The 24556-nt window shown below is 39.2% G+C and overlaps 1 protein-coding gene across 3 annotated transcripts in view; it reads right to left on the bottom strand.

Moving 5' to 3' along the window:
* The window catches only part of Uspl1 (ubiquitin specific peptidase like 1), a 38996-nt gene that overhangs the window by 5300 nt on the left and 9140 nt on the right, over positions 1-24556 (bottom strand). For 2 of the 3 annotated variants that reach the window (XM_013515877.1, XM_013515876.1), the window contains 5 exons: positions 21175-21563; positions 16085-16198; positions 10656-10785; positions 7345-7470; positions 1378-1535 (listed from right to left, as the gene is read on the bottom strand). In XM_013515877.1, coding sequence (XP_013371331.1) covers positions 1378-1535; positions 7345-7470; positions 10656-10785; positions 16085-16198; positions 21175-21490 — 844 coding nt within the window. In that variant the 5' untranslated portion in view covers positions 21491-21563. Of the gene's footprint in view, positions 1-1377; positions 1536-7344; positions 7471-10655; positions 10786-16084; positions 16199-21174; positions 21806-24556 lie in introns of all 3 variants that reach the window. The other variant, XM_005387742.2, reaches the window with a different exon arrangement.

The raw sequence follows: 24556 nt of genomic DNA on the forward strand, positions 1-24556 counted from the left end.
TGAGTGGGTTCTGGTTTGCAGTCTGGCACTTGATCTCTAAAAGGTTTACCCTCACTGCTTTAAGGAGAATTAGCTTGTCTAAGACAAAAGAACACTACGAGGAAACAAGGCCAGAATGAAACCATGCAGAACAAATGGAAGGGAAAAAAAGCCCCCCAAAACCTGTGGATTGTACTTATTCAGCCTTCCATTGAGAAGTTTAAGGAAAGATGTTACCTGGACTGAATCTGTCAGCAAACTATGATTTCAGATTCTACGCAGTGACAGAAGAGCTACCTAACGTTTAATATTCTTGAACAGAGTTTGACAGGCACAGTAGAACGCCCCTCTAATTCCAGCACTTGGAGGGCTGAGATAGGAGGGTCACTATGAGTGCAAGGCCACCCTGAACTACATAGTGAGACCCTGTCTCAAATTTCTCAAAACAAATAAAACATGGAATTTTTTTTTTTTTTTATATTTACAATAGCCAACTAAGCAAAATTTAATTTTGCTGTTCTCAATTAAAAGCCTTTAGTTTGATGCATTTTCCTTTTAAAAGTATAAGGTATCTAAAATTTTAGAATTTTCACCATTCACTTTTCTATACCGAACATACATTACACATGTAATTTTATTTATTTTTGATTTTTTGAGACAGTGTTTTGCTGTCTGTTTTCTCTCACTACTGAGACAAAATACCCAATATCCAAAATTAAAGGAGGAACGGTTTATTTAGCTCACAGTCTATGGAGGTTTCAGTCCATACTCTGCTGGCTCCAAGGCAGGGTGGCAACCATTCATGGCGGTGGAAAACAGCAAGGGCTGAAAGGGAGGTGCAGCAAGAACAAGCCTCTTTCCCGCCCATTATACTGTACTCAGGCTGCCTACCCCAGGTTGAGTGTCGCACTCACATCCGTAATCCCAGCATTGGACCAGGAATCAATCACAAACTCTAGAAGTCGGAACCTATCACTGCATGAGACTTTGCGGGGACATCCAGACACACACCACAGCACTGTCTGTATGGTTTAGGGTGGCCTTGAACGTGCAGAGATCCAACTGTCTCAGTCTCCTGAGTGCTGGTAGTATAGGCAAACATGTAATTTTATAAAAGTAAAGACATTAAGTGGAAAAGAGGAAACTGCAAAATAATAGTATATGATTTCATTCTTTGTCTAAAAAATACATATATGCATATACCTACAGATACACAACGGAAGAGTGAGGAAGCATACAAAACCCATCAAACTTTTAATAAGGGAAAGGAGCAGAAGAATTAAAGGCAAAGGCAAGAACAGAGAGAAAATAAGTCAAGGCAAAGTTTATATTAAAAAAAAATTCGCTAATGTTTGGTTTCCATGCCTATTATTATAAAAAGAATTTTTAAACACTTACCATCTGCATGTAAAATCCACGTTATGAAATGGTCATTGGCTTGGTACTGAATTATGGCTGTTACTTGATAAAGACAGCCTCCAAAATGAAACGAGTAGTGCTGCAAGTCATTCCGCGGTAACCCTTCTACGAAGTGCAGCATGAATATGGGAGACACTCTGGGAAGAGAGCAAGAGAAATCAAATTGAACGTCAAGTGTCTGCTCATACAAAAAATAAGTGAACTAGGCAGGCTAAGAGCTTGCAAGGCTAACTTGACTTATTTTTATTCAGGGCCTCCAGATGTTGCCTTAATTAGAAATGCAGAACTCACTCTAAGAAGTATGTAATACTAAACCTTTTTGGAATGGCATCACCAACAGTTGGAAGCCATCATGCATTAAGACTACAGACCATTAAAGAAAAAGCTGTTCTGTAAGCAAGAATAATGCTTTGACTTAACGATCTCATGGTAGCTATTTTGTAGGATTCAAAGAAAAAGTCCAAACCTTTCAGAATTCTTTGGTTTCAAGTTCCCAAACTGCTATGTGGGCTAAGTAATACATAAAACAAGGTAATAAGCCTAAGATAGTCAAATGAGCATTAACTTGGCCTTTTTTTCTCTGGTAAGAAGTAGAGAGGGGGCAAAAAAAAAGGAAGTAGAGAGGTCATTCAATTGAGATTTATATGTAGGAAAAGTTTAATTTATAATTAAGTAGAAAAACATAAAACACTGGGTCGATATGTTATAAATTTCAAGATACCCATAATTTAAAAAATACATTTCACCATTACTGCAACAGTTAACCCAGAAAACAGAACCCACAGATGGGACTCAACTAAATTTAACAAAGCTCTCAGGATTTAAGAAAAATATTTAAACAGGCTGTCAAAATTTAACATAGCTTATCAAAATTTACTCAGCTGAAATAAACTTGAATAAACGTCCACAATACAAGACTGTTCAGACTGACAAGGGATAATTTGTAAACTACTCTTTGTCCATCATTTTCTTAGAGAATAATCAAGTCCTCATAACTGAAAAACCTACAAAGTCCTAGAAACTGCTTCTAACACTGACCTCTTTCCCACGGCCTTTTTATACCTTTTCACTGAATCCAAGACTAACCTACACCATGCCATCAATTTTTAAAGGTACTACTACTTCACATACTTTAAAATTTGAGTTTGGATCTCTGAAATCAATGATCCACAGTAAGACTTGATTTATTCTGACAACTGGATATATAAGGTTGACGCTTGCCTTTTTCTAGTTCAGTTTATTGGTACATTTTAGGTATATATTACGATCACACTTGCCTTTTCTACTAAAATATTAAAAATAAACTAAAATTAAGTAAAAAGCTAAAAATTAAAGTAAAATATGACTAATATTTAGTTCCCTTGGCCTCATACAAGACGTTTCCTTCAAGGTATGTTCTGAAGCTAGTTACAATCTTTTCACGATCCTAGACTAAGAAATCTCACAAGTTTCCTGCATTTATGTGAGTTTACACATGGAAAATTAACATATGTACTAACAGGAATAAGATAACCTATATAACCGCGCTTGACAGATTTTTATGCTTTTCATACTTTCAAGTCCTCTAAACTGTTCTGCAAATCAGTAGAAGTAAACACTACCAAGACTAAAACTCACACTCAGCACGCTTCCTCAGACATAGCATACACATATTTAAATTCTAACTGAATGCAAGTAATGTTCCGAAGTCCCTCTGCAGTCTAGATAGGTTAGAAATTTGATGCTAGTATTCAAAAACAACAAAATATGACAACAATCGGAGAAACTACTTGAATTTGTGAACATCCTTTTAATTACACTTGCCTCCTTGCCAAAAAATTGACTTAATACACCAGTGATCTAGGGCCTGACAGGAAGTGAAATGATGCTGAGCAGAATCATCATTCTCCACACAGTTCTATTACCATTTCACCCAAGCACAGGGCGGAACTCGCCGCACGTCCTCCCCACTACCGAGCACCACCCCAGCCGCTCCGACAAGACAGTCTTGTAACTACGAAACTGAGTTCCAGATGCCAAACACATTTTCCTGAGTGCATTTCCCTGAGTGTGAGACTGAGATGCACCTTGTCACTGATCGCACGTAGCTGAAAAGGCAGCATTTCTTTCTTAATAGCACACTGAAGAACTGGGGCAACTTAGAAGCAGTGCCATCTTGGGAGTTAAACAATATGCTTCCCCCTCCTCCTCCTCCTGTTCCTCTTTGGGACTTCCAGACTCTCAGTATCCCCAGAAGTGAGTATTTTCCTACTCAAAACTCCAGCCGGTCTCATTTCCAGCCTCTCAGATGAGGACAGAAATTTGCTCTAGGTTCTGTTCTCAGGCTTCTTTCCACCCTCAATACTGCAGGGTCAGAGATAGGGTAATGCTCAGAGCTCAAGACAGGAAGTCAGGTTTCGACTTAAGAATTGGAAAAAAAAAAAAAAACATGGATGGAATGGCTTAACAGAAGTGGAACCAGAAGTCAGCAAGAGCTAAGACCTATCTGCCTTCACCTCACATGGGATTGGATTCAGGAAAAGAAAAACACTGGAAGGACAGAAAGAAAGCATGAAGAGACCATGTTAACCCCAGCTTCAAAGGGACAGCAGGGAACCAGGCTCCACACCACAAACAGCCACGTCATACGCTGATGGTCTGGAGTACACGTTTTTAATTTCCATTCCAACTGTGTGACCATCCATTATTTCAGAACACAGAACAGTGTGAATATGATGTACATCTGAACAGTAATAAGGTAAGCTTTACACAGAAAAATACCTGCAAATGTGATTTTTAAATCTCATTACATTTTAAGGTCTATTATATCACTTCAACTATTCCAGATTCTGACAAGAAATGAAAATATGAATAAACTAAGCAATTCAAGAAACTGGAACTGATCATACTAACTGTAATAAGAAAATACATCATTAGAAAAATTTGTAAATTTTTTGTAAACAAAAGTTTTTTGTAAACAAAGGTTTACAAACTTTTGGAGGGAAATTTCAAAAACCTTATAAATAAATGATAAAGCATTTTCTGTCAAATAATGAAAACTTAAATTACCAAATATAATTTACCCTATTTTATATATCAGTGCTTCTGCCTAACATATCGTAGGGGAGGGTGTAGTTTACCTGCTTAAAAAAAGGAAAGCCTCAAAATAAGGCACCTGAGTAAGTGCAATAAGCACAAGTTGCTTTAAAGGAAAAAAAAAAAATCACTGTTAAACTGAAGATTATGTGCAGACTCCTAAAGGAGAGTGTGGCAATACTAAAAGCTCACTTTAAAAGCTTCAGAACCACAATTAAATCAGATTCTGAGATCTTGATGTTTCACATGCTCTGAATATAATTCCTAAGCAGTTCAACGGGTAGTAGATTGGGACGGTATCACCTGGTTTATCAATGGGCTTCCTTCCCGAATGGGGACATAACAAAGATAGTGGTCAGCTGAGACAAAGAGGACTGTTATGCTTCTAAAATGCTGTATGAAGCCGGGCATGGTGGCGCAGGCCTGCAATCTCAGCACTCAAGAGGCTGAGGCAGGAGGATCATTGAGAGTTTGAGGCCAGCCTGGGCTACAAAGTGAGCTCAAGCCCAGCCTGAGCTGCATATTGAGACCCTGTCTCAAAAAGACAAAAAAATAAAAAAAAAAAAAAAGCTGTATGACTGGACTGCTCAGAGTACCATGATGGACTTTATTACTTTTAAGTTCTACCCAAAAAGTACATATTTTTTCTAAATTTCATTAGACACTAAATCAAGTTAATCCAAATTTCAAAGTAAAAAATCTATAAAGGACTTCCAAAATCTGAATGAAACTTCACAGGAATTCAATTTATTTTTGAAGACTACAGGAAATACCCAAATTATGAATTTTGCTTACACATCCCAGTGAAACTTAAAACATTTTTGACTGAAAGACTGTTTTCCCTCATGGGTAAGTTTCCTGTTCACAGCATGACTCTTTAGTGCAAGCAAACCAAGGTATCAATATGATTAAAAAGTATATGTTGCTATGCAATTGAATCAAATCAAACATCAAAAAAAGTAACAAAAAGAAATCCTTAATTACAAGCCTTAAGAAAAAGCAAACATACACACTGCACGAAATTATACATACCATGAAGCCTCAAGCACTCCAACAGCCCAATGGAAGATAGCGGATGGCCACGCCCTGCTGCCCTTCCGCCTCATTATCATGGAAAAGACTTACAGGAGGATCCCCTAATCACTGAGAAAACTTGGGACCAGGTTGAAGACACTCTTTCTTCCCTCCTCACCTCCCACTCGGGCGCTATCAAATGACAGTGGAGGACAAAAACAAGTGCTAACCCAGAAAGATGAAGGCAAAAGACAATGAACAAACAAGGAGCAGATAAAGATTTACAATACAGAGAAAGTGCAGGGTAAGCAGCAGAACAGACCAAGTAATGACACAAGTGCTATGGAGCAAGCACACTCATGGGAACTGATCTGGACCACAGAAGCGCGAAGAACTCAGTATTTATGGGCAACAAGCACTGTGGAACACGGCGCAAGGCCCAGGCTACATACAGGGCTGGGGAGTGACTGTGTGTACAAAGAGGAGCCAGTGCCAGACCCAGACAGGCACCGGGGCAGGCTGGGAAGTGCGGCCAAGAATGGAAGTGGGCGGGACAGAGGTTTCTAGGAAACCCAGGATGGGGACGTGGAGGGGTCTAAAAGCCCAAGCAGCCTGAGTGTCAGAAAATTACTGTCACCAGATGGAGTGGTGCCCATCTGTACTCCCAGCCACTCCTCAGGAGGGTCAGACAGAAGGCCAGCCTCAGCAACTTAGCAAGACTCGGTCTCCGAAAAAGGGCAAGAGGGAGCTGCTGAAACCATTCATTAAAAAACTCATAGTGAATACTAAAGCAAATGAAAACACAAGACAATTTCAGGAATAATAAGGAACTGTAAGAGAATAAAACCCAACCTTCTATAACTACTCGGCCGGGGAGAAATGTGCGTACATCGACAGTAACACACACTTCCACGGGGAGGACGGGGAAGCTCAACAGAGCCAGAGCCCAGGCGCTGCTGAAGGCGCCCGCGCCCTCATGCACGTAAGAAAGCACAGACCACCGCAGCACAGGTAAGACACCGCTCGGCCAGGTCACAGCCAACACTGCCTCCACCGAAGCAGACGCCGGGAGGCTGTCCTGTCTCCTGTCCTCTCGAGCCTTCCAACAGCTGAACCATGACTTCAGTGAGAACAAACTTCGGGAAGGGTTCTGAGGAGTGCCTGGCAGATTCAGCGGTTACTCTCACTAGTCCTTCCTCACATCAAATCACACCTCATTTCTTTAATGTAGTTAGACTTAAAATGAATGCTACGGAGCACGGGTGACGGGCATGTGGACTAAGGAGACACACTGCTGAAGACGGGACTGACCTGTCCATCCAAACTGACTCTGGGAACACTGCACAAGGTAGTTCTCAACAGGCTTCCCACTGAGGACAAACCACAAAGTCAGCGAGACAGCACAACACGTCCACCGAAGGGCCGCAGGAAGCTCACAAGGTAATGAGCCAGCAGGCCGAGGGCTGAGACAAGGCAGAAACTGACAGATGAGCCTTGGTTCATCTTTCAAGCACCTTGGATCTTGAAATTAAAGAAATCTCAGAATTCTGGTGACTTCAGACCCTTGGCAGAGGGAAAAACCTGAAGCCTAACATCCACACAGTGAGGGGAAAGAGGGGGCAATTTTAAGGAAAGCCCAGGAGGATGGGCCGGATCACCAGAGGCACTGCGGCAGCGCATTTCACTAGGACAGCTTCCTACCCCTGGGTCATCAGCTCCTCGTGAAGACGGGCACCTGGCAATTCCTAAGTATTTGCCAGGAATACACGCTCACACCTGAAAGGTAGGTTGTAGGTGTCACTGTCAATCCAACATTTTAAAAAAGAAAAGCAAAATTATAAGGCCATTTTAACTCACTTTTCCAACACCATCTTTCTTATTTGTGATCTACTGTTGCAACTGTTGCACGGGCCGAAATGGGCAGCATTAAGCGGGTGCCACCCGGGGATGACATTTGTAAAGGTGACGAGATTCTTCACACATCTAAAAGACCAAAAGCAGAAGACACAGCTTAGAGTCATTTACCTTAGATTTACTTACATTGATTTAAACCAATGTCTAAAATAATCCCTTCATTTGCTTATCCACACTCTTATTTTCCCAAATCATGTATTAATGAGGCGATGTTCTCCCTGTCCCTGAGAAGAAAGTTCTTTGCTAACACTCTCCACATTAGATATTTAGTTTTTCAACTCTGAGGAAGCAAGAGAGTGTGAAAGGCAGGGCTCTCAGCACAGCACCAGGTAATTCTTTGTCGTGAGGCACTGTTTCGTGCCCTGGATACGTCTACCACATCCCCGGTCTCTACTCCCTGGATACCAGTATCAGTCCCCAGTGCAGTAACTGGTGTCTCCAGACACTGCTGGGTGCCCTACAGAGAAGCCACAGAGCCCCTCACTGAGACTGGCTATTCTCAGGCTATCAAATTTAAGAGCTCATCTCTTATTCAACTCAACCTGGCTAGCCATCACTGACAACCAAAAATAAAATCGGTGTCTTCAAATATACGGTCAGGAATACATCCAATTTAATCTGCTTGATCCTTTAAAAAGAATTACAGCATTAGCTGTGTAAGAATTTTGCTTTTTCATAGGTTATCCAAGTTCTAAATTTGCACTTTAGTCTGAGTACTTGATAGCAAATCATCTAAAAAGAATTTTAAGATGTACACTGAACTTCAGGTGTACTTATTTAATTAAAATATATTTAATATAAACAGCAATTACATATCACCAGAAAGACACAAGCTTTTTCTACAAAATAAAAAATACTGACATATCATAAATTAAAAAAAAGCACTGGCTGTTAAAAATATATTCTCAGGAAAGCTAACATTTTAAATACAAAGCAATAGAAAGGTACTAATAGATGTATTGCTTGTATTCTGCTAAAATTGTTCAAAGATAATTGTAAATAAAGGCTCCTATTTTTTATTTTGTAAAAGCAGAGTTGTCTCAGCAAACAAATGTCACCCAGCATTTCTGGGCACTAGGCGCAAGGCTTTCATCTTCCAAACGCAGGTAAGTGGCAGGTACGACCCTTTCGCCCATTTTACAGAGGAAACAAACACACAGGACGCTCCAGAGGTTGGATGACAAACTGGAGCCCTGACTTCAGACATGCGTCTCCAACAGCCAGATGTTTAACTGCCTCCAAAATATACTTTCTAAGCCCACAGCACTTAAACTGGCACAGAACAGCAGCCTGAAGACAAATGAACTGGCGGGGCCGCCTTCACATTGTGGAGTTTTGAAGTTGTAACACTGAAATATATTTAATGAAATGCTGCTTCACTTTAGCTTTTCTCCATTAACTTTTTATTTTTAGAACAAAGAAAAAATATTTTAAAGAAACAAAACCAAAACGTAAACAAAATCGCTGGTGGCCTCTTCCCCTGGGGCGCTCAGAGCCTGGTCTATGCACGTCTCCAGGCACACTTGCCCTCTTGTGTGCAAAGATAAAGGAGCTAAAAGATCCAATTAATGACAAAAATCACTGGCCCTCTGTGCTCATGTATTATCTCCCTCACTAATTAGTAGTCTGACTTTGGCCACGGTAGAAATTATTTCCAATGGCTAGGTGAGTTCCTGGCACACAGAACACACTTAATGAAAAGCTATCAAACTACTCAGATGTGGATTCTAGAAAAGCTGCAATTAAGCTGATTCTAATCATTAACCTTGCTTATATTATTTCGAGCCCAGGTAGTGATTAGGGGATTTACCGCAGTGAGCAAGAAAGGCTCAGGGGCCAGAAGACCTAAACTGTGCCTCCAGATTCTGCACTTCCAAGTGCCCTGGGGCACCTCCTAAGTCTTTCCAAGCTTTAGGGGCCCTATCTGTTCAATAAGGACACTTTCTGAGTTACTGTGAGGAACAGAGCAGGTCATTCACTTATCAACGACAGAACACCTCTCGACAGGCCTCTGCCCTCATCCTTTCCTGCTTAGTTACTCCCTCCCAGGAGGAAGTAAGCATGCTCAGCTGTTCTAACAATTTTGAATTTAACAGGTTAAAAGACAAATAGTTTCTGTTGCTTGCAATTCCTAGACTCTAGGGTTTAGAGCACTCTCTTAAAAAGCCAGGCATGGTGGACTACACTTGTAATCCCAGAACTTGGGAGGCTGAGGCAGGAGGATCAAGCGAGTTCAAAGCTATCTTAGGCTCCACAGTGAGTTCAGGGCCATACTGAAACATATACGAAGACCCTGTCTCAAAACTAAATACATACATAAGTACAAAGAATCCCACACTGTATTTATATCATGAATATCTAGCATTTTCATCACATTTTTACTTCATAATGTTGAGGATTAACTAGTAGGTGAAAACATGTATCTTTAATATTTGAATAAATGACCAAAAGGGCAGCTGGTCATCTTTAAATTGTCAGCCAGCCACTTTCTCAGGTACAGATGAAGGAAGGGCATTCTGACAAATACCTGCCTGCTGAGTGAGCCCCTCGAACCTAGTTCCTCCCGATTTGGTAGGGTGTGGTGGCAAAGAACCTGCACTTTTTCTCCAGGCCACCTCTCAAATGCCAATCTCGGGACTTACCTATCACCACAGTCTCTCTAATCTTTACATAAAGGCCTTGAGGGAGCACAGTTTATGGCTGACACAGTTCAGGTACAGGAATATTCTCAGGAGACTAAAGGAAGTAACGGGAAAGTGTCTCCACTTCTCACTAAAGAAATTCTTTGCTTTTTCTTTGTGGTGCTAGAGATAGACCCTATGGCCCTGTACATGTAGACAAGTGCTCTGCCACTGAGCAGTATTCCTTGCCTTTTAAAAGAAGTTTTTGAGATACAGTCTACATTGCCCAGGTTGATCTCAAAGTTGGGATCCTCATGCCTCAGCCTCCTGAGTAAACGGGATGACACAGCTGTACACAACACCTGACAACACTAAAATTCTTATGAAAACTATTAACAATCTCTCAAATCGTGGATTTTTGACCCTTTTGGTTTAAAGTACCCAGCAAACTGCAATTTCTGGTGTTCAAATATGTTCACCCACAGTGGTGAACAGGCTTAAAAATGTACTGGGAAATGCTGTCAAGGCAGAGGAACAGGGAAAGAATACGATATAGGCGCAAACAAGTTTTATTCAAATTGTATCACTCAGAACCATTTCAAAAGAATGAATCCATTTCAAACAAAAACTAACCTGTTTTGGTATCGGTGCCCACACTGTGAACATTCAAAGTTCCAGGAAAAAGAATACGTGAAGAGCTTTCCAATGGGGTCTTCTATTCTTAAGAGCAGAGGAAATGCAAACACAGGGCTTTCTCTCTCACCTTCCAGAAAGAACGGAAAAATTACTGTAATCAACACTCTCAAAACATAAACCAACACGATGAACTATTGTCTTTTCTCCCTGTATTTACAATACAAATATATGTAACTGTAGCATGACAGGGTAAGTCACTCGTAATTGGAGAGGGGGAAGTTTTAAAAGCATCTTCCTAGAAATGTCCAGCATACTTAATTATCACCTCAGCCTCTTCCTTTATAAAAGGTAGGGCAAAAACACGAAAGATCTATACTGTCTTCTCAGATCTTTATAATTTCTCTCAGGAGAAAAAGAATCTTAATGAATCTAGGTAACAAAGACAGTACCTATTAAAGCAAAAGATGTAAATGGTTTGTTGCAGACACTAAAAAAACTTTATACGGTAGCACACAGTAGTGTCAGAATTGGACAAAACCATTAAAGCCCATTTGTTTTGATCCTCTTGTCCTAAGCAGGCAAAACATACAAGGGTTAAAGGACCAGCCTCATTCCTTCCGACTCACTAGCTACCATTCCTTCTAACAGTCTATCCTAGGCTTAGCCTTCAAAAAATTTAATCTCCAAAAACTTTAAGATCTGAATTGTGTGGTCACTGAAAAAGCCCAAATGGTAAATACTGGCATCTAGCACATCAGCTAAATAGGTCTCGGATTCCCACATTCATTCTCCAACTGGTTTCTCTCCCCAGGGGAGCTTATGAGGCCCAGGAGACTTACAGTCTCTTCCTCCGACAGAGCCCTACTGTCGTGGCTCAGTTCTCCAAGTCTGCAACTACAGCTGGGCGGAACAGGGCCAGTCACCTTGGCAGGACCACAGGGCAGACAGTAGGTGTTACGGGCCGAGCACACTCTAAATATCAGCAGTTACGAAGGCCATTTAAATAGTCACCTCTGGGGTACTGTCCTGCTATTTTAATATGAAAGCAGAAAATCTAAGCAAAATACCTTACAACTAGAAACACACATCAATCTCGCAGAAACGAAAACTGCAACACTAGGCAGAAGGGGTAGGCAGCACAGTACAAGTGCGTAATTACAGTCATCAGCCTTTAAATGTTTGCTCTTTCATAGCTAAATATTAACTGAAAAGTAAGCATTTTCCATTTCATTATGACAATATAAAATCAAGTCTAAGATTTATAAAGCTTTCAGTGAATCAAAATATCATGCAAGAGCTCAAAACAGTTAAGTAAGTTACATGGGCACAGACCTTAGGTAAGTTACATAGCTCCTAAATTTATCTGTATTGTTTTCCCTTAGATTACAAAGTTTAAGAACTAAGTAGAAAGCAATTTCCTAGAGAACATAAAATATCAATGCCTAACTTTCATTTTTATAATCTCTGTCTAAATTAAGCAGTCTCTTTGCCTCTAGACCTTAATCCCAACTCTCTAGGCTATGTCTCTGTGCAATTTGCCTATTTCTTTAAAATATTCCCACACTTGCAAACCTTTCAGAGACTCTGCTGTCTAGCTATTCAGTTTCCACTTCCCTTACTACATATTACCATCTTCAGGTCACCTTGTTCTTGACTTAAGAGTTCAAACTATCCCGGCTATTACTTCCATGTATTATCTAAGCCAAAATGTTTAAAACTTTAGGTTAATATTTATGAATCTTTTTTTTACCTTATGTAAAAAAATTTCCCTCTCTGAAGTGATAGATATTTGTATGTATTTTCTCCCATTTTAGATCCCTGCTTTTCACACCTGAGTCTTTAAATACATACACTGAAGTGTTTCTATGATTATGTTGTAAAGTAGGGACCCACTGTCCCCAATGGTCCCAGCACTGTCTTCTAGATATTCTTTCCCTACTCATGTGCATAGCTGTATGTCTCAGTACAAAGCAGCTGAAACGGGGAGGTTCTCGTTTAGACTCTGTCTCTGTCGTTGTCTACCTTACACACTACTACAAACTGGGAAAGTGGCCTGAAGATAGTAACGAGCAGTTAACAGAAAACCTGAAAAGCTAGACAACAAAGAGTCACTGAAAAGTTTACTGCACTAAAAACAACACTTTAAGGGGTCTGAGGCAGGAGGATCTCAAATTCAGATCCCACCTGGGGCACAACCCTGTCTCAAAATAAAAAACGGAATGGGAATGTACCTCAGTGTGAAGGCCCTCACTTCAATCCCCTGGACCCAAAATGAAACAAAAACAAAACCCAATAATCACTACTATAAAGAAGCTATCTGCCCCAGAGCTCAGACCCATCCTACTAGTTAGTCCAACAGGAATGAGGGGGCCCGGGGCATACTCTGCCTTCTCCCTCTAGACAGACCCTCATCTCCATGGAGGAGCCCCGAGTCATCATGACTATACAGGAAAAAGAAAACAGCCTGTTGCTAGACACAGGTGTAAGTCTCTAGGTCCTTCTTTTCAATCTTGGCCTTCCTTCCAGCCATCACACCTCAGTGACAGGAGTCACTGGTCAGGAGGTAATATGCTATTTTTTACAACCCTTAGGCTGTAACTACTTGTTAGATCTTTCTTGTGTCTCTCTGTCCTCCTGAGAAACCACTTTGGAGATACCACCATGTATTACAGCAGCCATTGATATTTTCCTACTACTCTGTCCATAACTCTGTAATGTTTGTATTGCTCCTATGCTATTTCATAAATGGATGCATTTTTATTACGATATATTTTCTACAACAACCATTGAGAATAGTCAATGATTATTCAATTGGTCACTCATGTACAGCTATATTTATTTTCTTTAGAAGCCACTTTGAAGATACCAAAGTATACTACAACAACCATTGATAATCTCCTAACACTTGTTTGTTATTATTATTATTTTTTTTTTTTGGCTTTTTTCCAGTACTGGGAATCGAACTCATGACCTCACGCTTGCCAGGCAGGCTCTGTGCCACTGAGCTAAATCTCCAGCCCCCTAACACTTATTTGTAACTCACTATTATTTGTCTATTTATCTTCCTGAGAAACTACCTTGTAGATAACAATATGTAAAACAATGACCATTGATAATTTCCTACCACTTTGTCTGTAATTCGGTAAGCCCCCTTATTACTACGTTATCCTTCTTTTACTCTTTAAAATAAAAAAAAAAAAAAAAAAAGAAGAAGCTATCTGGAAAGTTTAATCAACATTCAGGATCAGTGTAGATTCTACTTCTACACTGTTAAGTACATTCAAATAAATGCTAATGTTCAGAATAACAAGATACAGTAAGATTGTACGTGCTTTCTGCAGCGTTACATTCCTAAGAGCATCAGCTCCAACGTCTGCACTCTAGGCATCTTCTGGAAAAGGGTTCTTTGAAATGAATATTTACCCAACACCTTCGTGTGTGGGGATAAAGAACAGGGGAGATAACAAAGGCGTCTAGTGAAAATTTTTGGGTGACAGAACTATTCCTCATCTTGATTATAGTAACAAATATATTTACATGAGTGTCTTTAAAAAGTTTTACTGTATGTAAATGATACTTTGATAAAAAAAGAAAAGTGATTATTCATTTATCGGAGATCCCACCTGATAAATGAGAACAGTTCTTTAGACCTAGAGGAGGCAGTGCCAGAGATCCAGGGTATAGAAGATCAGCTTCATGTTATAAAATCAGAGCAAACATGTATGCAGGGGCCCATGAAAAACAAAGGAAAAACTAGGGGGCAGACAACACAAAAGCTGTCAGGAAGGCTGGGGATATAGCTCAGTGGCACAGCACCTGCCTGGCAAGCGCAAGGTCCTGAGTTCAAATCCCAGTACCAAAAAAAAGAAAAAAAAGACTGTCAGGTATAGACAAAAGAAACTGCTTCTGGATCAACTGTGCCTGAAGAAAAGTCACTTGCTGAGACAAAAGCTAGAAGGCACAGGTACATGTATAACATTATAGGTAATTACTAGTAGAAAAAACCACATAATATTAATAGAAAAGTTAATGCAAAGATAAAAGGGTAATGAACTTAAAAGACATTCTCCTCAAGAAACACCAGTACCAGCTGGGCACACGCCTGTAATCCCAACTACTCAGCAGGCTCAGGTAGGAGGATCACAAGTGTCAGGCCAGCCTGGGCAACGTACCAAGACACTGTCTCAAAGTAAAAGGACAAAGGGCTGGAAATGTAGCTCAGTGGTTGAGCACCCCTGGATTTCTTAGTAGCCAAAAACAAAAACAAAACCCCCCAAAACCAAAAAACACTAGTGCTCCTTTTTATAACACCAAAAAATTTAGAAAGACATGGACAGAAACTCTAGCTCCCTTACTTCCCTCTGTTCCCAAAGGCCAAAATTAATTCACAGGACAAAGCAAGTCCCATCCTTGTTCCCTTCTCAGAGGTGAAGAAGCTTTCCCAAGAGGTCATCAGCGTGTCTCTCAATGTTCCACTGACCAGAAGTTCATTCTTATAATCATTGGTAAGGAAAGCAGAATTACTCTGGTGGTTTCAGACCTGAGACTTGCAAACCTGTCCACATCTAAGCATCATGTAGAGGCTTCTAAAACTTACTGATTACCTGAGCCCTATCCTGAGATTCTTTTTTTTTGTTGTTTTTTTTCCAGTACCGGGAATCAAACTCACGACCTCGCACTTGCCAGGCAGGCGCTGTGCCACTGAGCTAAATCGCCAGCCCCTGTGAGATTCTGATTTCTGCTGGGCCCCAGCACTGGTACTTTAAAATTTCCTAAGTGCTATTTTGTTTCATTCTGGTGGTAGTGGTGGGGTACTTAGAATTGAACAAGGGGTGATCTCACAGTGAGCTACATCCTCAACTGTTTCTGTTTTGTTTTAATGAGACAGGGTCGAGGCTGGGGATTTAGCTCAGTGGCACAGCACCTGCCTGGCAAGCCCAAGGTCATGAGTTCGATTCCCAGTACAGAAGAAAAAAAAAAAAGATAATGAGACAGGGTCTCCCTAAGTTATCCAGATGAGATCTTACCTTGTGATCCTCCTGCCTTGGCTTCCCAAGTGCTGGGATTACAGGTGTGTGCCACTATGCCTGGCTCTTCCCTCTAGGCTTTTCAACGCACGAAGTTGAAAATGCTGTACTAGCCTACTTGGGGAAAGTCTTGGAGGACTAACGAAGGGTGTATATCCCCTCAAGTTGCTTAATTCTGAGAATTATACCCACTTGTGACAGGTAAAATATCAGCCTGCGTATTTATACAGAACAGCTCTGAACAACTGTGACTTGGGTCCTATGGGACCTTCCTAAGGGTCCTATGGGACATTCCTAAGTCATACTACCCAGATGATCACCCAAAGTACTAAAACAATGCACTTTCTTCCACTTTACAGATTTCTATGACAGATGAGTTAAGGTACACCAATTACTTACCTAATGTGCATCTAAGCTGGGGCTGAAGTTTAGTAAAAATTTCATCTCTGACTTCATTCAGACAGGTCTCTATCTCTGCAAAAATTTCTGAAGTAAGTTTTTTACAATCTCCATCTAAAACAGAACATTATCAATACCTCATTAATGTGTATCTTTCCACAGAAAAGTAAAGAAAGAATGAAAGCTTATCAAAATAAAGTTTTACAAACAAATACACAAAAGGCAAAACACAAAATGCGTTTAATTCTTCCTCCTCTGTGGTAGATCATATATTCCTTCAATGTCTGTTATCAGTACAGTATTCTTAGCATTTACTGCCTGAATAAAACGTTGGTGAAAACCTTTTTCACCCAAATAAATCACTGGCTTACTAAAACACAGGTTAGAGTCATTAGTGTCTCAATTTCAGGTTTCTTTGGATTTTGGAATTACTCAATCTTCATAATGAGATACTTGGGAAGCAAGACACAAGTCTAAGTGTGACACTCACTTATGTTTCATATACACATAGCCTGAGAATAATTTCACACTATATTTTCATCAAACACTGCTTCTTGACTGGGACCTGTCACATGAGCTCAGGTACTTTTGACATGTTGCCAGGCAAAGACTTTCAGATTTTGGATTTTCACATTAGGAATATTCAACCTGTAGCCAGGCTGTCAGAAATTTTGCCCATTTCTGAAGCAGTTCAAAACTCTCTCTTCACATGTTGTTATTACCTATGGTAGAAACAACATCTAAACATTTATCATACTTTGCATAACTTTTTTTGAACTTAGCTAAGTTAGAGGAATAGATAGGTTTATAAAAAATCTTAAGTCACGATTTTTTCCAAACTAATATTTGGTATATTTCACTCTCTATTTTGGTGGGGACGGGTAGAGAGGGTTTTGGCATCATAATCTTTATAGAATTACATATCCTGCTCTGTTCATAGCAATTTGCTTCATTAAGCACTCTGCAGTCTAGCTCTTATACTGTGACTTATACAATACATAATTATTAATCACTCCTTTGCTGGACATATAAGTTCTTTTTTCAATATTATAAATATTACAGTGATAGATTTTGGGGTGTGCATCTGTCTGTGTTTTTGATCACTTCTTTAATGTAAAAGTCCTCACAATGGAGTTGGTATAACAAGAAACTACACAAGATTAATAGGAAATTTATTTTGCATATAGACTCCATTTGTATGACTCTAGCTATGTTCAAGATATAAATGGATCTTTTCACTCAAATCATAAATAATCCATATAACCTGATCAAACTCTGCTTAGGTGTTTTAATAAGGAAAATATATGGATTGTCCTTAACATAAAGTAAACATTAACACGTTCCCATCAGCTTTACCACCAGCAGTACATGCATGACTGTCCCAGAGATGACTTGGACCACTGGTGGTACAAACTAATCACTTGTTTACCACTTTTTTTATCAGTCTTAAGCCACCTGATGGGACAGTCATTCATTCATATACCATAGGTAGTTCAAGCTACCTGGCAACGAAACAAACTATGGCCTCGTTGTGAATGTGGCTCTGGTATCAATTTGACTGTCCCATGGCTTAAACCACTGGTGGTCCACACATGACTGTCCCATTGGGCAGCTTATATTGCTTCTCAGGGGGTCTTTGACTACAATAATGCACAGAAAGGCCTTGACTTTGCAGATCAGATGTCATCATATTACAGTTCCCTAAGGAAAACATGAAAATGGTATGAAAAATTATAATGCAGCTAATTTGTGGTACAGCAACTGTGTGCATTATATCCATTAGCAATGCGGTATTTGTAAGATTTCCATATCAAAATGTAGAGAATTACTGATAAAGTATCCATGAATATACATTTCTTAATGAAATAAAATGGTTGATTATTGTAATATTTTTAATTGGCAAGAATACTACTGAGTTTTATAGTTGGCAGTAATTATTCAAATTCAAGCAAGTTAGTCCATTTACAGACATTTAATTAATTTTATTAGTAAAAAGATCAGTAAGTGATTGGATCTGTTTGTATCACCAGTGGTATGAGCCACCCAATGGTGCAGTCTTGCATGTACCACCGGTAGCTCAAGCTTGTGGAACATGTACCAAAATTTCTGTTATTTGATCGTGGAAAAAAATAAATCCTACAATCCAAAGGAATGAAGCTCAAATATAATTTACAACCAGATTATAAGAACTATAAAGCGAAGAGCTAATATAAAAATATAAAACTAAAATTAATTCCAATATTCAACGTTGCTCTTCTGCAATAATCAACTGAACCAGTTACCTGTTCATCAACTACAGAAAACTGAAGCAAGAAAAGCCAAGGGCAGCAGGCAGAGTATGCATGACTGCAATCCCACCTAGTCAAGAAGCTGAGGCAGGAAGGTTGCAAGTCTGAGCCCAACCTGGGCAATGTGAGGAAAACCTGTCTCAAAATAAAATAGAAATTTTTAAAAGGGCTGGGGTGTAGCTCAGTGGTAGAGCACTTGCTTAACATGTGCAGGACTCTGAGTTCAATCCCCAGTAACACTCCCACTATCCCCATGTAGCCAAAAAAGAAATTATTTTAAAAAAAAAAAAAGAACTGTAAAAATTGCAAAATATTACAGATGATTCACACACACACACACACACACACATACACACACAATCAGTCTTCAAGGAATTCAAAGTGAAGCATTTCTTACTTAACAAAATCCTAAATTTTTAAATATTTATACCCAAAGGTTGTTAGAATACTTGAGTTATTTTCTTTCACATAACAAACATAAAACTATGCTAGCACAACCTTTCTGGAAAGCCATTCAGCAAGACTATGAACATTCATGTTTCAACATTCTTCCCAGGACATAAATCGTACTGATTCAAAAGATACATGGATAGTTGTCATGGTGTGAATTCCCAATAGTAAAACACGATATGCAGCCTGAATAGTTAGTAATGGGGAAGCAATGTGCAGGACGCACATCAAGGTCTGGACAACTCAAGTCCCACACATGAACAAGAAAATATCTACAATGTCAAGTGAGGAAAACCTGAGCCAGGCATATTGGCACAGCCTGTAACCCTAGAACGATCACAAGTTCAAGCGCAGCCTGGGCAGCACAGCGACTGTCTCAAAATAAAATAGAAAATAAAAAGGGCTAGGAATGTAGCTCAATGTGAAGGCTCTGAACTCAATCCCCAGTATAGCAAACAACAACAACAACAAAAACCAAAAAATATAGAAACTGAAACATCTTTGCATAATGTTGTCATTCATGAAAAAAAAAAAAGGCACAAATAAGATCAGGTAAGAAATATACCAAGGCATTTAAAAAAAAGTTCAATAAGAAGCAATAATAAACAGTGGTGCAGACAGATAAACCTGGAGAATAAAACTGAGCTCCACGGAGCAGCTGCACATGCACATGGAGTGCCGGCACATGACAAAGGCTGCGCGGCAGATCAGCTGATAAAAGCGGAGCTGGAAAAACTGGCTATGCAAAGGGGAAAGAATGGATCCTTGCCCTCACACCACACACAATACCAATCCTAGCTACGAATTTCCCCATCAAAAATAAAGCTGATTTTTCAGTGAAAGTAATGACTTCCTTGACTTGAGGAAAAAATTTCTTTAAAAAGCCACAAACATTAGTCCCCAAAGGAAAGCTACAGCTCCTTGTAACTCAAAAGACATTTTTTCATTGTGCTTATATTGGTTAATTAATTTTGCATGCCTACGTCTTGTAATCTAAGCAACTACTTTGAAGACAATAATATGCAATACATTAACCATTGTTAATTTCTTATTATCCTGCTTTGAAATTCTGTCATTATTTTATTATTTTTATTTCTTTTTTATCTTTCTTTGAAATAAAAAAAAGAAATCTTTTCAAAGTAAAAACACAAGTTACAAACTGGGAGAAGATTCAGCAATACTATCTGATGTAAAAATACCCAATGAGGATGTTAAAAGTCACACAAATCAATAAGAACATGACAATCAATAGAACAAATAGGCATAAGACAAGACACACTTCACAGAAGAGGAAAACATTATTCCCTATACAATGTAATAATTATATGCACAGCACTTACGTGAGGTCTGATAAGTAATCCAGAGGTGATTCAAGGTATATAGGGGATATGCAGAAGTTCTGTGCAAACATCACGGCACTGAATATGTAAAGGACTGCAGCACCCTTGGACTTTGGTATCTGAGGAGGTCCTAGGACCAACCTCCCACAGACACTGAGCAAAGACAGCACTGATGTAGTTCCAAAATGCAAGTATTACACAGCAGTGCAAATCACTGAACTACAACTACAAGTAGCTTCACAGAACCTTACAAAAAGGAAAGGTACCAGAATACACATTGTACAAGGCCTTTTCTTAAAAGTTCAAAACTTTATTTGGCAACATATTGTTTAGCTATACATATGTTAAGAAAATGATAAAATGCAATTCAAGGTAATGATTACCTCTGGGTAAAGGGGAGTTAGGAGATACGATAAACACCCAGGTAGAATTCACTGGAATTTTTTAGTACTTCTTGGGATGGAAGGTAGCTACTTGGGTACCCTATTTTATAGAAAATAAAAAATATAACCCTTGTTATAAAGGAAGATTTGGGGGAGGATTTTTGGTTGACTTAGTTTTTACTTTAGTCCACTTTTCAGTAGTTAAAAATGTAAAGATTTTACTTTGATAGAAAGCTGTGATGACCGCTACCACCTCCACAAGCTAAGGCACAACCATAGCCTCTTTCTTCACTACTAGCTTTTGGGGAAAGCTGCCTCAGCGGCAGCCACACTACTGTGACTCGTGTTATCTCATGGCTCCCTGCCCCAGGACTCTACTACGGAAAACAGAAACTACTGGTGGCATCTTTTCCTCCCACTGAGACAAAACATTAAAATCTTTAAAACTTAAAAAGAAATAGCCAGGCGTGCTGGTGCCTCTAATCCCAGCACTCAGGAGGCTGAGGCAGGAGGACTGTTGTGAGTTCCAGACCAGCCTGGGCTACAAAGTGAGCTCAAGGCCAGCCTGAACTGCATAGCGAGACCCTATCTCAAAAAGACAAAAAAAAAAAGAATATATTAATACCAACCTTTAACTTCATCCAACTGACTGGTGTACAGGAGCTTATTTGCTTGATTATATTTCTCAAACAACCGCCAAAATACAGAGTCCTTAGAACACAATTCAGTCACAATGTTCTTCAAGGCTTCCAAGTGCACCAAAACTGACAGGATAGAATCTAACCAGCACAGCGCATTAGCATTTCTCCACTGGACACATGAAGTCTGGCACAGTGAGTATGTTCTCTCCAGTGGCGTTTCACATTCAGATGAACATCCTTCACTTCGAGAAGAAATTTCCCCAGTTCCAGAAACATCAACTGTGGCGGGCTCTTCAGTAGCCATATCAACATTATCAGTTGCCGAAGTCTCATTCTGTCCCAAGGCATCAGCTGTCCCAACTGAATCGCGTTGAAGGCTACCAGGCAATGAATCTGATGAGAGTTCAGTACATACTTCTCCATTATGCTCTCTATTTAAAATTTGTTTATCACCAGTAAAAATATGAGTTCTAGTCTTTTTAGAATTTGATAAAACAGATAAATCTTTACAGCTAGTTTCCAAGATCTTTCTTTTTTGAGGCTTATCTGGAGTGTGACAGTCTTCGGAATCAGGGGAAATTAAATTATTAAGTGACTTAGAGCCCAAAGGATAGATGCACTAGGAAGAAAAAACAAAAATCATAAAAACTGTAGAAATTCTAATAAGCTCATTTTATTTTATAGTTCCTGTGCCATACAAAATACATAAAACTTTAAGATTAATTTGACATTAACAGCTGTATTTATTAGCATAAATTTGGAAGAATTAGAGCTAACCAAAATTTGGCTGCCCAAAATATTTTTTTCAAGTTACTCTGGATAATCAAGGATTTAATATAGATTAGGGTACACTAAAAAGAAAAACATTTATTTTTGCTTTAGTAAGAAATTCAACATCAAATAAATTTTTAAGATTTCAACAATGTAAGGACACTGTGGAGAGCACTATTTTTTTGACAAACACTCTGTATAACATGAAATACTGGAAGAGTATTTTCAAATAAAAACATTGCATAGAGCAATTTCTATTTTTCTTATATTCTGAAACCGAACACGAATCTGAGAATGTTGCTATTTTATACCCTTAGTGGGTTTAGTGTCAAATTGGCTGAATTTTAATGTCCTTATCAAATCTTACTGTGCATTAACACAATTTCAACCAAATATAAAAGTGTACACAAATCACTAGTAAATTTTTCCTAACTCTGAAGACTACCAAAATATTCTACAAAACAAATTCAAGAACCTATATATAGTACTAAATGCCTTCATTTAAAAGATGCCTTCTATACAAGTATGGTAGAGTGCTTTCTTGGTGGCCTCCAAGGAACTGACGAACTATGCTCTCCTGGTAATCCATGCCCTCACAGTCACTCTCTGACACAGACCAGGCTCAGCCATGTGACTAGCTTTGACGGGACACTAAATCACATGATGCACATGGACGCTCAATAAAAACTGGCTTAAGCACTTGAGAGGCTGAGGCAGGGGGATCGCTGTAAGTTTGAGGCCAGCCTGGGCTACAAAGTGAGTTCAAAGGGGCTGGGGATTTAGCTCAGCGGCAAAAGCGCCTGCCTGGCAAGCGCAAGGTCGTGAGTTCGGTTCCCGGTACCAGAGAAAAAAAAACAAAAAAAAAAAGTGAGTTCAAGGCCAGCCTGAATTATATAGTGAAGCCGTGTCTCAAAAAAAAAAAAAAAAAAGACTGAGTCAATGAGCCTGTCTTCCTAAAGCCCACCTTCCAGTCCCAACTATCATACTGCGAAGCCCAATTAGCCTCATTAAAAGACCTAATACTCTCAACTGACTGCCTAACTCAGTTTAGAGAGCAGCTAGCACCACCTGCCAGACATATAGGCACCTCAGCTGTTCCAGCAGACATTCTATACAGTGTGCAGTTACCTGTTGAACCCACAAAAATCATGAAAATAATCACTCAGTTTTGAGATGATTCACAGCAACAGATAAGTGAAATGCAGTAATTTCCCTTATTTAGGGGCTTCTAGAACTGAATACTGTTTTTAAAATACTGTATTTATGAAATCCCTTAGTATACATGGAATTAGGCCTGGACTGTCACCAACTAGCTGCACAATCAACGTCAATAACAACTTGACCATCACCATTATAACCTTGAGATTTCCTAAGTTCTACCTTATCAGGAAACTGAAAAACACCAAAATCAATTAACAACTATCTATATCTACCAAAAGTAACATAAAGGTACATATCCCAAAAAAACTGAAAACAAATATTCATACAGCCATGTTCCCAGCAATTAGTCGCAGTAGCCAAAGATGGAAACAACCCAACATCTAATGACAGATAAACAGATAAAGAAAATGTGATAGACACAAACAATGTAATCTGATTCAGCCTTAAAAAGGAAACCTTGTCACATGCTACAACACAGATGAATCGTGAGAACATTAAGCTAAATGAAATAAGCCAGCCAAACAAAAGAAAAATATATGCTTTCATTAATATGAGCTATCTGGAGTACTCAGATTCATACAAACAATATGGTAGGGGTGCCAGGGACAGAACTAGGGTATCCAGACATAGCACTTTAGCTTTGCAAGCTGAAAGAAGTTCTAGATATGTTGCACAACTGTGAATATACCCAATACTCCTAAACTATACTCTTTAAAATGGTTAAAGTAATTGCTGTCTTTTGCCACAGTTTTGTAAAAAAAATTAAAGACCCAAAACAAGCTGGGAATATGCCACATGCCTGTAATCCCAGCACTCTGGAAGGCTAAGGAAGGATGCTACCTTTGACCCCAGTCAGGCCAGCAGAACAAGACCTTTTCTCGAAATAATAAAATAAAAAAGGGCTAGAGATGTACCTCAGCCCAAAGCTCTGGGTTCTAACGGCCTGAATGGTCTCCCTAAATGTTTTTTCAGACTTTTATTTTTATCTCTGTACGTCTGACTTTAGTTTCTATTTTATTTATAGTTAAAACGAATCTTTTTAACTAGAATAAAGCTTTTTACCCTATCTTTTAATTCAGGACAACTATCTAATATCATTTAAAATCTAACGCTGAAAAAAACCCTAATGCTGTCTTTCACTGATTTTTTGAGGAAGAGCAGCTTAAATACATTTGTTTTCATTCTTTAAAAAACAAATAAGGCCAGGTATGGTCGCACACGTCTGTAATTCCAGCACTTGGGAAGCTGAGACAGGAGGATCACTGAGTTCAAGGCCAGCCTCAGCTACATAATGAGTTGAAGGTCAGCCTGAACCACATAGTGAGGACTTGTCTCAAAAATTTAAAAAAAAAAAAAAAAAAAAAGAATAAGGAAAATATTTTATATTTGGAGAATAATTATCTACACAGTATTTACCAAAGACAAAGTATAAGAATAA

Source organism: Chinchilla lanigera, unplaced genomic scaffold, assembly GCF_000276665.1.
Source record: "Chinchilla lanigera isolate Chin_1 unplaced genomic scaffold, ChiLan1.0 scaffold00030, whole genome shotgun sequence".
Taxonomy (NCBI): domain Eukaryota; kingdom Metazoa; phylum Chordata; class Mammalia; order Rodentia; family Chinchillidae; genus Chinchilla; species Chinchilla lanigera.